This window comes from Lycorma delicatula, chromosome 5 (assembly GCF_047948215.1).
Source record: "Lycorma delicatula isolate Av1 chromosome 5, ASM4794821v1, whole genome shotgun sequence".
NCBI classification, from domain to species: domain Eukaryota; kingdom Metazoa; phylum Arthropoda; class Insecta; order Hemiptera; family Fulgoridae; genus Lycorma; species Lycorma delicatula.
The window spans coordinates 107,950,499-107,968,840 of NC_134459.1; the positions used below are offsets into that span (position 1 = coordinate 107,950,499).

Sequence of the window (18,342 nt, forward strand, 5' to 3'; positions counted from 1 at the left end):
GCCCATTTTATTAAAGAATTGGAGGATCATATCTCACTTTCAAATGAAATAAGTTTAAATGAAGTGCAGCAAAAAAATTGCGTAATAATTGATTCAGTAGTTTTCGCGGTTATTAGAAACAAACGAAAAAGACTTCTCTTTTTACACGGCTGTCCAAAACGGTGTGTATGTATTTAGGTTATTTAGGTTAAATGTATTTAGGGTGTTTGTTCCACCGTAGCAGCTCAACGACTGAACGATTTAGATGTATGACCCCGCGTTGGAATCCTTACGTTACCGGGAGTGTCATAAGCTTTATATATTTAAATAAATTTAAAAGATTTGAAAAAATTATAATATATATATAATTATCACCCGCACGTTCTTTAATTAACATATATTAGTAATTGTCCCATATTAAAGAGAAGTGTTTTTCAGCAATGGTTTTTTTTTGGCAGTCATGTTTTTAATTTTTATTTCTTGTTACAATAGTGAGATAATAATGTTACTAAATTTACTGATCAATTATTTCTAAATTTTCATTGAAATTACCTACCGCACATACTCTCCAAAAAATTAACCGGAAAAACTGGAGTTCCGCTTACGATAAAAAGTATAAGCACCGAGAACTGAATAATAAGTAAAAGTTAACTGAAAGAAGAATAAAGATCTAATAGAATTACAAAAATTTAAGTTACATATAGTTCACTTTTCTGAAAGTGTAATTATTTTATTACCACTTATCATTACTAATGACTTATTCATTGAATATGCTTCGTCGCGCCTAAAATTTTTATTATAGTCTCTTAAAGCGCGCGCGCGCACACACGCACACACACACACATACACACACACACACATATATATATAAGGTGAGGATAATTAACTGTCATGAAATTAATAATTTACTAATTTTTTATTCGATTTTTCAATCTGTCGAATTCATAATACTTTTTTCTTTTTTTATAATTGACAACTAATTATAATTTAACCAATAATAATTTATTAAATTAAACAAAACAAAATTTATTTATCAAAAAAAAATGATTAAAGGTAATTACTTTGAGGTGTGAATGACATATTTTTAATTAATTACATAGCTTCTAATCTTTTACCTAACGTTCATTATGATCGGTTCTTCTTGTGAGCCGCACAGCTGTCAATATCTTTTGTTAATCCTCTATTGTTTATTTTCACTTCATTATATTTATCCATATATTATATAGTCTTATTTTATTAATAAAAAATTAATTAATGTTTATTTATAATGTTTTAGTCTTATGTTTTTTACCTTGTACAATTAATCACGTTTTTAAATGTATATTTATAAAATGTACGTAATATTCTTTAAATATACATTCCATTTGTTATATGAAGGAAATTTAATAGTCGATGATAACAATTTAACGTTGTTTATTAAAAAAAATTTTTTTTTATCTTTTGTACACGTAAATACCAAGGAAACATATTACAAGATACTGACGTTTGGTAACATTGATTTCAATGCAGATAAAAATAAAGCAAGAGTTTTTTTTTATTTGATTGCAGTTACGCGTAAGTTTTCTTAATTTTAAAAAAATTTTTTTGTAATGGAATTTAATTTTTTAACGATCTTTGGAAAATCGTGTAAAAATCCTTTCATCCTTATTAAAAACGGATAATATTACTTTTTTTCAGTCAATTTTCATCAGCTTGGTCGACTATTTATTCAAAAACATCAGTAACAATTATAAAAAAACATTTTTTATCTTTTTATAGACGGATTCAGTTGAATAATATCGTATCCTACGTAACTCTTCATTCAAACATTGAATTATTAGGTAGTCTCATACCTCATAACAGCTGTTTACTTTTTACTTGTTTTATTTTTACTAATTTTCATATCTTCAATATGCATGACATCAAATTCATTTTTATTAAGATTAATCTTCAATATTCGCAACAACATAAAAAAATGTTGCATTAATAATAATAAATTTTATTATTAATAATAATAAAAAATTATTGCATTTTTTGAGCTTCCTTGAGGTCAGTTTTAATGTTTCTTTTAATTTTTTTTTAACTTTCGGTTTTATTATTTACTCGTAAAAAAATGGGACCCTTTCAAATAAGCTGTCCATGCAAAAAAATCCGTTCACAAGAATTGTAAAAGCCGAGAAACTTAATCTTGATAAAGTTGTGTAAAGGACTAATGGTAATAAATGTAAATAGTCTTTTACTGCGCTTAAGCTGAGACTTCTTGTAAAAAGAGAATATATATATTACGTTTTACATTTTTTTTTTATGTACACTTAAACTATAAAAGACTTTCTGAAGGTTTTTTAAACATATTTTTTCAGATCTCTTTTTGAAACGATTTATAACATTTGAGAAAATGTTAATACAAATTTTTCCACCACTTTTGTGAAAAGATGCTTTGAATATCAAAATAATATGACTACATATCATTACAAAATAAAAATCCAGTACAAAGCACAAAAAAAATTAAAGTATTTTTATTGTTTACATATATGTTTTCAACTCGCCTTTGTAGACTGCGTTTTTTTAATTTCAAAAGTTTTTTGGTTAAATTATCTGAAATAAACTTTTTTTAATCTAATGAACCTGTGAAAAGTAAAAAAGTCATGGAAATCGTTGCATCATTGATTTGATGAAACAGACTTTTAATATATATAAAAATATACGTACCGTTTGAATTGAGAGCCTCCCCTTTTTTGAAGTTTGTAAATAGAAAATATTGTCCCATATTTAGCAGCTTATATAATAGGCTACTTTTTTTTAATATTAACGTAATTCTTATTTTTAAAAAGTCTTCTGGAGGTAATCCATAAATCATAAAAGTATCTCCGACATTGAAGGACATTTCATAAACATAGTCTTTAATTATTAATTTAATCAGATCATAGTAAAAACGATCAAATTTATTTACTTAAAAAGTATCTTTTATTCTTATGTCATATCTAACTTGGGCAATTTTTTAAAAATTTACAATTTTTTTAATACTTTTAGAAAATTACTTTATAAAAATTTATTTAGTGTACCAGCAAAATTAAAAAAATAAGCTTTTGAAAACAATTCATTTTATAAAAATTATAGTTTTTAAATTAATATTTTATACTTATAAATAAACATATTAGGAATTTCATATAAATTATTAGGACTATTTCTCAGAATTCATCCTAATAATCGTGGTCATTCATATTATGTAGAACTATGTGATTTATTTATGCCTAATTTTGGTACTCAGTATAAGATAATTTAGTAAAATCATAATTCTAGTCCAGTACTGTAAATATTTTTCTAGTCACTTCAGTTTTCATTGGTGAAAGTGTAAGTAACAAAGTTTCTATTGGGTGAATTAAATTCTGACGTCATAGCATTCAAAGTGTCTTTTATTAACGTTTATTGTGCATTTTGTATTGCCGTTTTAGTTGAATTTTCAAAATTAGCGCGGTTAAGCGTTTATTCAAATAAATTCTAAGTGAAAATGAAGGTACATCTGAAAACCTGTTACTTTTTTTTATTTAATTTAATTGATGATTTGTCAGTGTATTAAATTGTTCTACCTTCACTATTTTTTTTTCTTTTCAATTTTGGCCACTTTAGGACCTCCTTACTTATTTCTTCTTTTATATTTTCTCTTTTCCCAGTACCTCTTTAACCTCTTCACATATAGTTCTATTTGTTTTTCCGACCGTCTCATTTTCGTAATTTCTTTCGTGGTATTTTATTCTTGAAAACTCTTTAACGTCATATATAATTTTGGTTTTAAAGGTTTTACCATTTTTAATCTTTTTAACTTCTTTAATCCAGATTATTTGGTTATTTATTTAATTTTTTTTTTAAATTCATTCTGGTGTAGAACTAGTCTGCGATAGATATTTTCATTTCTTCATGAAGTATGAAAAATATTTTCTTTTCTTTTACTTAAGATAAAAATATTTTGATTCGTAGGGAAAAATTTATGTGAAATATATTGCGTTACTGTTACTTTTAGTTGCTTGGTTATCTTTTATATTACAATTATAAGTTATTATACTTTGCAGCAATTTATTCAGTGCAATTAAAAATTTAAATTTTTTTCAATCCAGAGAAGATTAATCACGGTTGTATTGTATATATGCTTTAGTATATATTTTTCGTCATGCTGTGTTAGTATATCCCGTCTTATTGATAATTAACTAACACTTCTAATTAACAATCATTATATGCAAGTTATTTTTAAATTAATTTTTAAAATGTAAAGATTTACATGCATACGTTCTATTATTGGCTTATATGTCAAACAAGTGGTTTTTTTACCAAATCACGTGAAAATAGTACTCACAATAAGTCTTCATATAAAATTAAATACTAATAATTTTATTAATTGATTACTTTTAATATTTTGTTTATAATAAGGTTTATTTTTAGTAACAGCGATATAAAAATTATCCTTGGTCATAGTGGAAATTAAAATGATAAAAGTTTAAAAAAAAATTATAATTACTTTTTTTATCTTGCTGTAGATAAAAGTAGAAAGTCTAATATTCAAAATATATTAAATTAAATTTAATTCTTTTTTTTCGTTTATCTTTGATTCCAACTATATATCGGCAGATGGCAACATAAAGAAAAGTAAAAGATTTAACAGGCGCTGACTTTGCTATGCAATTCAGAAATCGGTTTGTTCGAACAATAAATCAAGAAGTAAGCTATAGTAAGTATAGATAGTGGTTGCTGTATTGCAGGATGTAGCATTGTTTGTAAGACTGCTGTTAACTTGTGGTCCATGTTAATTTATTTGCCATCCAGTCGGTTGGGAAAGAGGAAAGGTAGATTTATGTGAAGAGAACTCCTCTTTGGTTCTTCTCCGGAACTAATCCAAGACCGACGTGCAGCTATTTCCCCTTCTTCTCCCATTATCTAACTCATCATCCCCTTCAATGTACTACATATATACGTTAAAAAAAAAAAGTTAAAAAAAAGGAACCAAAGAGGTCATTTCAACCTGATGTCATCATCTTCGGATAAAACGTTCAAATGAAACATCATTGTCTAATTTTTTCATTCTTTTCTTGTATATCTGTATTTTACTCGGTGTGAGCGCGTGTGGTTTTGTGTGTGTGTGTGTGTGTGTGTGTGTGTGTGTGTGTGTGTGTGTGTGTGTGTGTGTGTGTGTGTGTGTGTGTGTGTATGTTTTGATTGCTACTGGAACTGAACAATTGCTTTTCAGCTTAGAAATGTGATCATCCTTCAACGCTCAACAAAATTGTTTTCTCACCTTTTTCTATTACTACTCTACTGTTCGTTCAATGATCGTTGTGTCTATTTATTTACTAGTACAGAAACATGTGACACAGATTTTCATTTATAAATGTGTGAAATGAATATACTGTTTAATCATTTAATAGAATTTCGTTAATATTTACATAAAGTACATTTAATAGATATACATATTTCTTAATTATTTAATAATATGGTTAGTTAGATAAGTTTTCAAGAAAAAAATCAGTATCATGTAAGGGATATTTAAAAAATGTACTTTTCTCATTTAAAAATTAAGCTATTAAACTCAAAAAAAAAAACAATTTTTTTCTACTATTGAAAATAAAATAATAGAGTTACTATTGTAAAAGAAAAAGAAAATAGTTTTTTTTTACAAAATTATAATTAATTTGAAATGTTTTAAAATAACTGAAAAGAACAAAGACAATTTGCTACGGGATCATACTCTTTCACACCAACAGAATTCCACCAAGATTACAAACAGATCAGTGCACTAACAGTATGAAGTATTTTTGAAGGTATATAAGCTAAAATAATATTTAAATTACCAAATAAATCTTTTTTTTTAATATTTCGTTATATCCATCCCTTAAAGAGATCAAAATCTATCTTTGAAGACAAAGAAAGACTGCAGTATATATAAAATAGATAATTGAGAACGTTTGGTGTAGTAAGTGGAGATATTAAGAGATTAGTAGTGAATTAAAGTTGTGACAATTAATTAAAAAATTAACAAAACAAATTCAAATTTTCTTTATCAGTAACTTAGCAACTGTAATGATATTTTAAAATTAGTTCTGTTGGAAAAGTCAAAAAGTGTAGATCTTTTATATTTTGCTCCAGAACTAAAACTTTACACAGGCTTAATGTTCTGAAGGCTTAATATTCCCATCCTGGGAATATTTACTATTTGTAGTAAAGCTAAACCATCTGTTTCAATAAATTTTTCAAAATCTATGAATTTTGTTATTTTTATTGTAAAATTATTGTTATTTTTATTAATTAATTTTGAAAAGTTTTAAAATACGAGAAAAAATGTTATTCATAAAAACACTTCAACTACATTGATAAAATCTTTTTCGTAAATATTATAATTCTTTAGGTAACAACAATTTTGTTACAGGCATTTGTAACAAATTTAATTGTAAATGTAAATCTGCTGTGTTCCCAGCATTTCCATAGAATTCATTTCCATCTTCAGGAACCTTTATGTATTATGCATTATAATTATTTCCCTGGTATTTATATCAATACCAACGGGCCATGATTAATAATAAAATTAATTTCAATACTAATCATTTATGATATAAGCTTAAATCTAAAATAAAGTATAAATTGTATAAACTAAATCAGAATTAAATATTTAAATGACAGATTAAATATACGCACGATTATAGATTACTTTATAAAAAAATCCTATTAAGTTTTAGTGGAAAGTTTTTTTTCAAGTTTTTTTTTAGTGGAAACTTTAGATTTGTTATGATGTGACACTATTATTTTTTAGCGAATGAATTTGATGCATCGACATTTACTTTGCTTATATTTTCTAATATTTTTTATACGAATAAATTATTTTTTATTGATCTCTAGGTGTAAAATTTTTAATAGTCTCATTGAAGTAATATAAACATTTATGCAAAGGCTAAAATTAATAAAAATATCAAATACGGATTAATGGTGGTAAAGAGAATTGCTATAGTCACTTTATCTTGTGAAGTAAAACAGTCTATATCAAAACGATAAGCAACTATTTTTACATCGCCGATGAAATTATATTTGTAAATAAAAATGTGATTAAATATTTTGGGCATGTTAGCGTACAGTAAATGTTTATTTTGCAAAAAAATTAGTTAGCTGGCGTATTTTATTTTTTACGACGATTTGAAACGTAGTCTTTGTTAGTAATCTTTATAGTACTTATCCCAAAGATAATTTACGTAATTATTTTTTTTTTTAATTTTTCCAAATACCATTTCACCACCGTCGTAATAATGATTGGGACGTGCATTCATTTATATTATTTTCTCATTCAGCTTATCAAATCAAACATACCTGGTTATTCAGTAAGTACGGTTATATATAGCATTCTGCCACATAAATTCATTAACAATTGTGTAGATTTTAAAATTACTTTGTTACTAAGGTTTCTTTTAACTCATTTGTCATATTTATTTAAGCTTAGTTGATTTATGTATTTTTATAATTAAGCAATTTATAATTACAGCCGTAAAATAATAATTTATAGATAAAATAAAATTCTTTAGTTATGATAAAAATATTGATTTAAATTTATTGCTATTAAAGTTAAACTTGCAGTTTTCTTTTCTTACGGAAGGTGTGGCAAATATTATGCTATAGTGCCTTCATTTATGTGCAAGTCAGAGAGGTAAAAGAGAAGTTTTTCAATTGCTGCAAACATCCATACATTTGTTTCTTAGCGGTATTGCAAAACTACATTCCTTCGCTATTCTCAAGGAAACATAATTTAATCGTCACGATGTCGAGCCGCCCCTGCATTAATGATGATACTGAATTAATTATCTGAAATACGAGTAATTTCAACGTAGTATTATTATTATTGATATTTATTGTTGGTTTTAATAATATAGAAAAAAATAATGGAACAAAAACAATTATTGTGTACGTTATTATTTATAATTACATTAAATTGGATATTCAGCGAATTCGTTTCTTTCTTGTGTGTAATTATTCTATTGTTTTTGTACGAAAAAATTCTGGACAAATATGAAATAGCCTACCAAATTTTTCAATAGCCTTATTACTCTTATTTCTCTATACTGAGTAAACACGTATATAAATAATGAAATCGCATAGATTACGTATATATTACAATTTTTTATATTACCTTAATTAAAACAATAGATCGTCAGGAAGGTACATGATAATTTGGAATTCGAAATTTTTTATAAATTCTAAGAAAAAAGACTATGTTAAAGAGATCTGTTGATAAAGATATTGATTCAGTTTTTTATTTTAACTTATTAGTGATTGTGTTGTTATAAATATCTATAAATAAACACTTAAAAATAAAAATAAAAAAAATTAATATGGACCTTCGCACAATTATGTAAATTTTCATTTTATTTTGTCGGAGTTATAAGAATCATAAAAATAAAAGAGTCGGATAGTATTCTGACAAACTTTCTCATGTGAGTAGGTGAATGACGCTGTAAATACGTTGGCTGAATAACAACAAAATGAAATTTATTTGCAAACAAGTTACAAAGAAACTTATAAAATATCATTAGAGAACGTTTGAAACAAAGGTTATATAGAGTTGTATTAATTATAAATACTAGTAAATTAGCCACGATATTAGAAAGTAAAAAATTGAAATATTTGCATGCATCTATTATTATGAACGTGTTAGTTTACTGATTTTTTCTCATATATTTTTAATCTGATAAAAAATTATTGTCAATTTTAATTACTATCTAACAGATAATAACAATTATATTAATTAACTCTTAGTAACTGATACATTATGTAATTTGAAGCGCTTTCGAAATATAAGTTCATCATCAGAAGCATTATATTATTAATTCCACATAACTTAAAATTTAAATAAAATTCCGTAGAGTAGAATAAAAATAAAGAAATATAAATATTACACCTGAAATAAAACCTCCTTCTTTGACTATGGTCGGTATTGGAAAATTATGTTCCTTCCAAACCCTGCAACAGAATTATTTTCACCTACGACAACAAATACATAGAAAGGGCTTTTTTATTTTCTGTTTTTAATAAATAATCAAAAAGAAAGACGACAACAACAGAGGAAAATAATGAAAACCTATTGGGAAAAGAAAAAGAAGTCAAAACTACGCAAACGTGATCCTTAGCGGTCGGACCGAAAAGAAAAAATTATCATACTTCTAAAAATTAAAATTAAATTTTTTTTTTACAAAAACGATATTATTTTGAGTTTTAAGTTTTTAAACGTACTAATTAAATAAAACTGTTTTTCTTCATCCGCAGCTTTATGTGTACTTAACTTTTTTTTCAGTTAAGATCTAGAAATTTGTTAGTTTATTCTGAAATGATTTTATTTATTTTGTTATATTCTTATATTTGTATCAGTATTATTTTTTTTAAATATTACTTTATCTATGAATACATACCATCATCAGTTCTCTTTTTTACATATTAATTTTGTATTTCCTTTAAGTTGCCTGATCAATGATTTTCTTCGGTTTTCCTTAATTATTCCAGGCTAATGTTGGAGAAGTTTGTTCGTTATATATATATATATATATATATATATATATGCAACGGCGCATCTATTTAATCCTAACATATATTTTTTTTTAATTATGATTAATTAATTTTTGAAATTAATAGAATTCTTAATTACTTGTTTATATGATATTCTTTCCTAAATGTTTACTTCGATTTTAAGTTTAAAAACACATTTTTAATTAGAAATAAAATAACACACCATTAAAGCGCTTTTGAAGTATCAATTTATCGCCAGAAAAATTCATATTATTAATTCCACATAACTTAAAATTTAAATTAATTCCTTAAAAATTTAGAATAAAACAAGTGAAATATAAATATTGCATCTGATAGTTGATTCTGTTTAATATGATACAGCAGTAGTTCCCAAACTTTTCTGAGTCGCGGCGCCCTTTTTCAGTTAAACTTTTTCCATGGCGCCCTGCCCTAAGTAAAAATATTACTCGTAAGTAAAAGATAAAATTAATAATACTCGTGTATCTTCATTATTTTTTTTTTTTTTTTTACTTTATTAACATTAAATTAATAATTATAAATGTCTTGGTTCAATTAATTATGAAACTTTTACAATATTTCGTGGCGCCTCTGTGAAGAGGCCGCGGCGCACAGTTAGGGAATCAGTATGATACAGGATTCACTGTAATAATTGTTGATTTTTTTTAAAAATCTTTGTATATTACAAAATTTTACTTTAAATCAAAACATTCTGGTCAATAAAGTTAATAAGTGAGGAGAGATAATTTCTCTAACACATCTTAGTAAAATTTAATTAAAATTGATCATTAGTTGAATATTATAGCTTTTCTATAGAAACTAGGATGAAATTTGTTTCAAAACCATACATCTAAAATATGAGGTAGTACTGAACTTTTGTCCGATTCGGTGTTCTTATATTCTCTTGTTGTAATTATTAAAGGAAAGGTTTACTAAGTTCTATAAGTTCTTTCTTGGTATGTAAGACAAGGTTGAAAAATTTTAATCAACTCACTTGATCGGTTTTTTCTTCATTTATTGCGGAAAATTATGTAACTAATCGTTCGCTTGTTAGTCACATATTCTTACATTTTTATTCTAGAATTTTATACAAGTTTATTAATTTCTTGCAGTATTTAATTCAATCTTTTTAATATTAAATACTGGAGACATTATGAAACAGTGAAGTTTAAATTTTTTTAAATAATTGTAATTTATCAGAAATATGGAAAATGTTCCACACAAAATAATATGAGATTAAAGAATATAAATAGCGATAAAAATATTAATTACTGTTCTTGAGATAGGACTAGTGGAAAAATTATAACTAGAGGTCCAAATAACATAGACCTATGCTAAGTTTAATAGGAAACTTAATAGCTAGAAGGTCACTAAAGATATTAAATAAGATGATCCAAAGCCTACAATTTTAATAAATTTCTCAATAAAGATCACAAGATTGTATCAAAATAGTACTTTAACATTTCAATGAATTTAAAAAAAAAAAAAGTTAATTTTAATATTTAGTAATAATAATGAACTGTAAACATTATTTAAAATAATCATTCCTACTAAACAATGAAGAAAATTAAATTCCACTAATGAAATACAATTGAATAAAACAACTAATGAACTACAAAATTCTTCTTTTTTTTAACAATAGATTTAAAGGCTCCCCTTAAATATTTAAAACTACCTAAGTTGTTAATAACGTAATTTACAAGTCATAAATTATTTATAATTAACAGCTTTCAACATTTGCATTGTGAAAATTACATTTAAAAGTTAATTATATAGTTAATGTACTATATAATTTTATTATATAGTATATATATTTGATTTTAACTATTTATTCAATATTACATATTAGATCTTAAAAAAAGCAAATAGTGGAACGTAAATGTAGAAATTTTAGATGTGCGTAAATATTAGTTACGTATCTTTACTTAAATATTCGGAAAAGATGAAATGATTTTTACTCATTTCGTTATTTTTTCATTGTTTCTTTACTACATGTAAAATACAAGTAAAAAAGTGTATTTTATTTTGCAAGGTCTGGCCATTTCATCTTTATAAATGGCATACATAAGTAATTAATGTTTTGTTGGTAGCATATTTAGCTCCTGGGTATGTAAGTTTAATGTACTCTATTTATCTTTTCTGTTCCGTAGTTCGTTAATTTAATTGACCTTTTATTGACTACGCGTACTATTAAAATAAAAAGTAACTTGAACAGTAATTTATTCCAACTGTTTTATGTAGATCAATCGTTATTTTTATTATATAGAATTGAAATATATTCCATGACTTCTTATTTAAATTTAAACCTTCTCTTGATATCTTTATTAAATAATAAAATTCATATATTATTAATATTTATAAAGCCTTACTTATTGTTGTTTCACAGATTCACAAATGTGGTGTTGTTTTACATTAAGTTACTTTCATCGACACGATTCTTGGCTAACACCAATATTGTTCTATCTTATTCTTAAGTTATATAAAATATGTATTAACATGTATTATTATTCTGAGAATGTTGTTCAACACTCATGAATTTTTTACTATTTGTAGAACTTAAATTATAACGACTTTTTCTCTCGAGAATCGTATAAAACAAGTGAAATTTTATATAATTTATAAAGATCTTAAAACAGTGTACGCTTCTTTTATGTTAAGCTCGTGATAATTCACAATTTTGAAACCGAGTAAAGAGCAGGAAATCTATATTAATATATATATATATATATATATATACAAAACAGTTATTAAGCAAAAACGTATGTTATTTGTACAATTTTATATTTTACTTCTACGGTAAATAAACATTCAATTTCTTTTAAACAAAAAAAGAAGTAATATAAATAGTAATATAAGAGAATATTATTTTATACATGAGGGTCTGCGATGATATTAATTAAAAAATGTACACTTTTGCTACGGCAAACGGAACCTGATTTTATAATATATTGTTTTTGGTAGCTTAATTTCAAAACTTTTTTTGTCATCTTTGGGATCTGGATTTTAGTTAATTTTCACGAAAGTGAGTTATTGTAGATGGTTACAATAACGACTGATTTTTGAAATCGGTTATAAAAAAGATTTTATGTATTTGGGGTATTTTTGAAAAAAAAATTTGAATTTAGTATATCACCCCTTCTGGATACATAAAATTAATTTTTTAAATGGTTTTACATAAAATAATCAACTATTAAAAATCAGAGTGCCAGCTTTATTGTATGTACAAGTAAAAAATTGTTGGAGTTAAGTGAAGAAGAAAAGTTAATTAATAGAAACTTCTGAATTCTGGAAGAATATCAGGATAAGGTATAGTTGCTAAATATTAAATCAAACTAATACATCAGATTATTCCGTTCTACTTAATATCTACTAACTACTTAATATCTTTTAACAGCCAAACCTTCTACTAAAAGATTATATTTTGTGAGTAAAAAAGGAAAATCATCTGATGTTTATTTTAACATTTTCTTCTCTTATTTTTTTACAGTTTGAGGAATCCTTTTTAAAAGAAGTTGAATATTTTTGCAACGGTCTAAAAAAAAATGCATAATCGTAGAGCAGCATATTCATTAGGGAAATGTGTGTCATAATTAATAGTGTTGTAGTGAAAATCCTTATTTTTAGAACTGACTTGTGAAGAATCTTTGGATTTCAAAGATAAAAAAGCTAAAAAGAAATATCGTAAATTTAAATTTAGAGAAAATTACTATAATTTTTTTTTTTTTAAATCTTTTACAACACATAAATAAATAAAAAATAAACTAAGTGGGTCTAAGATTCTTTTTGTTTCAAATTTTTATTTAAAATCGGTTAGGAACTTAAGTAAACTGTATCACATATATTCATATTAAAAAGGATTCTCCATTGAGATTCTTAAAAAATTATATGCTAATGTAATATAGAACTTCTGAGGGTAGAACGTAGAACGGACACAAGAACTGTATTATCAGAAATGTAGTAGAAATCAGTAACAAAAATAAAAAATAAAAACAGATTGATGAAACATCTAGAAAGAAGAAAAAAGACAAATTAAAGTGGAAACATAAACATAGAGGAAAGGAATGAAGGATTGATTAATGCACAACACTCAGCTCGTATAATTACACTATAAAGTCCTGAACGTGAAGCTTCTTAAATCTTCTAACATCCTCACCATTGTTTAGAAAGTTTACGACCAAATGATTAACGTGGTCATTTAGACGAAGTTCATATTTCAAACTGAAACGTTTTGTTTTTTCCTTGACGTATCATAGACCCAAATATTTGTAGATTTCATTGTTTTTAGCAAACCACGGCGACTCAGCTATACAACTCGCTAGTTTGTTCTGAAACCGCTGTGGGACTAAGATGCGGTTTAAGGCAGATTTCACATATACCATAAATCAAGCTCAAAGATAGAACAAAATAAAAATAATTTTAATCTCTATATACTAGACCAAATTCATGAGTTTTTTTACTGATTAGTATTTGTGTAAGTATAAAATTTGAAATTTAGCAAGATGTAGTAAATCTGATATTAGGGTGTACGGTTATGTAGGATATTATTCAGTGTTTGGACAAGAAATTAAGTCCCATATAGGACTGCAAGCAGCCTTCCTCTATAGATCGCACCAAAGATGCAGTGGCTCTACATTTCTCTACTTTATGGATTTAGTAGGACTTGCCTAAGAACTACAATACTAAAACCGGGAAGAGGGATATAATGGTAATGGGAAGGAACAGATCTAACGAAAAAGAGTAGATATCATTTTAAAAGAAAGGGGAATTGCAACTTGTTTTTTTTTACTGACAATGGACTTTGCATTGCGTGCAAAATTATATAATTGAACAATATCTGTGAAAGTTTTGTTCATTTTTCTGTGTCTTTTAACAGTAATTAAAAATATTTATACATTTGGATTGTGTAAAAAATTACTTTTAATAACAAATACGTTATAAAATGGAATTGTTTTTCTTTTTGTTTCAGTGAGAAATAATTTAATCGAAGAAGCATCATATTCCGGTATTATATTACCTTCAGCCGAATGGCATACGCTTAATCACGAAGGATCTGTAGCCAGAATAACGTACAGAGTACGTGTACAATGCGATCAACATTATTTCAATGCTACTTGCACGAAGTTTTGTAGACCTCGTGATGATAAGTTCGGACATTACAAGTGCGATACAAACGGTGACAAGGAATGCATTGCCGGCTGGCAGGGCGCCAACTGTGAAATAGGTATGTATATAAAAAGTACTGTTCATGCTATATTTTATTGAGCATCCTTATTAATTCAGATCATTTCACCGACCTCTTCTTCAGTTAACCTCTGTCAATAAGAAGTTTTTTCCTTATTAGGAGATTAAATACACTTTAGTAACGTTTTGTATTAGCGTTAATAGTGACTTTACTCTTATTTATTTATAATTTAACTAGAATCTTATGTACCGTACAGACTTAGTTTATTATTTTTCTTTTACCCGCATAATCTTTAAGAAAATTACAAGTAACGTGTAGTATACAAGTAAGTTTCTTATAAGAGAGAACCGAGTTCATTAACAAAGGAGTACCTACTTTCTTTTTATAAATAACTGGCTATTATTGTGTAAAAAATTATTCTATTTTCTATAAGGTTTAAAAATATATAATTAAAAGTAATCCCTCAGACCTTACTGCTCACTGGATGTTTTAAATTAATCCATGATAATAATATATTCATTGTTTTATGCAATTTTTATCAGGTAATCTATTAATTTTAGTTGTGTTATGTACACTTCTTACAAAAAAAGAAATTAATCACAAAATTAGCCTTACATCTTACGAATTTTGCCTACCGTTTCTGATAGTAGCAATGAACCATTTTTCAGATCGATAACTTCTGTTTAATAAAGATTTTTTTTTTAATAATATTTTGATTAAAACATTTATAAAAGTTTTTAATTTACATTATGAGGAAAATATAAAAAATTAAAAAAGTTTTATTTACTTTTAAAATTGATAAGCTTCTGTAATCTTAAAAAAACCTTGAAATCTTTTCCTAATTGTGATAAAAGTATTTTTATTTTTTTATAAATATTACCGATAAAATAAAGCTGTTGATTTTATTTTTACTTTATAAATTTTCATGATTTACTTTCTACATATTAGTATAAATTAAAATGCATAGTCATTACAATTTTTATAACTCGTATAGATAATAATCAAATAGAAGTTTTATATGATTAGAAGGTAATCTTAGAAAATTTAAGTTATACATTAGTTTTTACCATATCTTACGTAATAGTACGTCGAATTTTACGTTTCATTAATTAAGTACAATTTATAATTATACCTAGTACTTTATTTCTCTCCCCGACACTTGTAAGTTTTAACTGGTCTTCAATCTACTTAAGTATTCCATAGAGAATTTCTATGAGGCCGTACTAATATTATGTAAAAATTTTTTTTTTTTAGCATTTTTAGACTTTTCTTTCCCACTTGAAAATAACTCTAGTTTTAATTATTAGTTTCTCGCTAGTATTTACTATTTATTATTATTATCTCGGTTATATTACAAATTACGTTTAAAAAAAAAGTTTATGTATAAAAAATAAAATGTGAGTTTGTCCTACTTTGTATGAACGTACAAATTATAGGATAGAAATTTTAATTGAGTATATTATGTTTTTATAGCCCAAGCAAGAAAATAATTTATAACTTTTAATATGAAATTTATTTACATGGATGGGTAAATTAAATTATAGTTCAAAATATTATCAATAAATAACGCTATATAATGAATTGAGATTTTTTTAAATTATTTTTTTGTATTATTACTACAATTATTATTTTATAACAAAAGTAGAATAGTAATAACAACTGCATATACAACAATGAAACTTTCTTATCGAGCGTTCCTTTTGAAGTAAATAATTTACATATATCACGCTGAACTACCTTTTTCTAGATTTTTCCTTCGTACACAAGATCTTATTTATTACTTGGAAGGAAATCCAAGTAATAAATAAGTTCAAATAAAAAAATTACGATAATTATTTCAATTATACTAAAAGAATTTCAGTATATTTACGATAATTATATCGGCTATATTTGGTTTAATTTTTATCACCTGAAATATTTTATTAAAATTTATCCATAGCGTTCATACCAACAAATAATAAAGTGCATCCTGCGTCAATAAATTCCAAAGATCAAAGAGTTTCATCAAAAATAGATGTGCCATCAATTTTTATTTATGTTAGTATATATTTTCAAAAAAATAAATAACAGGCATTGCTAAGATTTCAATCGTGTAAATTGCTTTCTGTCCAATAAAGATAAGTTCATCTAAGGTTTCGTTATAACAGGTTACCTCGACCATCCATAATCGAGTTCAAACATTAGAACAGAAAAACTCAAGATAATAGGCATATAAAAAACTACTGAAGCAAAATCTTTTACTTTTATGAAAATAAAATTCGTCTGAAATTATTTACAGATGTAATTTTGATTACATATTTTATATAGACAGTGATGCTGCGAAAAAGAGGAAAAATATGTCAATCGCCAAATTATGAAAACCGTGATAGTATAATTTTCTGTTAAAATAACAACTACTTCTTAAATAATTTACCCAATTTTTACACATGTAATATCCAAATAATATAAGTATTTTTTTCTAGATTTTGCTTGCTGAAACTAAATCCCATGAATTTCTTTTCTTACAAGACCGATTTAATCAAACAAAAAATATTGTTGCACACAAAGTAATACTGTAAAATATGGTACGATATCGGTTTAAGCTTACTATTCATCAAACACTTGAGATATCTGAAAAATGTATGTCTGAAAAGATTCTTAAACTTCAATAAAATATATTAGTAAAAGATAATTCAGATCGGCCTAGAGGTTTCAGGCTTTAGCAAACTTCGATACAATTCATACATACAGCATGTCCCATGAAGAGGTACGCTTTTTATTTACTATCATTCGCCCATTCTCCTACCGATTTTATGGAAACTTTACAGACCTTTTAACGAAGGCTTTAAAAATGTTCTATAAAAATTTCAACCTTCTATGATTTACAGAAACAAAATGGCGGCTTTCAAATAAAAAACATCAATTTCAGATAAACCAAATTTTTTTATTCATCAAAAAATAGCTAGCAAAAATGATTAAAAAACTGATGATGTATTGTTAAATAACTGTTCAAATTGAATAAAACAATTTAATAATAGTCATAACTGTGACTAGTCATCTATTGTTTTTAATTATTCTAGTTCTAATTATCATCTGTTTTTAATCATTTTTACCAGGTGTTTTGTAATAAGTAAAAATGTGGTTTATTATTGATGTTTTTAAATGAAAGCTGCCGTTTGTTTCTATACACCATAAAGGGTTGAAATTTTCACAGAACATTTTTAGAACCTTCATTAAAAAGGTCTTGAAGTTTCAACAAAATTTGTGGAAGAATGGGTGAGTGACATTAAATCAAAAGCGTATACCTCTTCGTAAAACACACGGAACACAGATATTCTAATTTACATATAAAGATAAATAATTTTTCTTTAAATTAGTATTATATTGTCTGTAATCACTATTTATAAATCAGTAGTAATTCAAAAAAGTTTAAGTAAGATTTAAGTTTGTTAGAAATACAAAAAAGTATTTTATTTGTTTATACATGCAATTTTTCTAATCGAATCCAATAGTCTAAATGGGAAAGTGGGATGTATTTATTATGTTGTCTAGAACAATACTTAAACTTAGAATTTTACTAGAATAATTCAATATGTCGATGAGATATATATGAAATGTTCTTTGAACATTCCAAAAACAATGTAAAAGTGAGTGGTACTAGAACTAGAATATGTACCTAA

General features: G+C 25.5%; 1 protein-coding gene across 1 annotated transcript in view; it reads left to right on the forward strand.

The window, feature by feature from the left end:
* The window catches only part of Ser (protein serrate), a 404,147-nt gene that overhangs the window by 276,723 nt on the left and 109,082 nt on the right, over positions 1 to 18,342 (forward strand). The window contains exon 4 of the mRNA XM_075366833.1: positions 14,468 to 14,722. Coding sequence (XP_075222948.1) covers positions 14,468 to 14,722 — 255 coding nt within the window. The remainder of the gene's footprint in view (positions 1 to 14,467; positions 14,723 to 18,342) is intronic.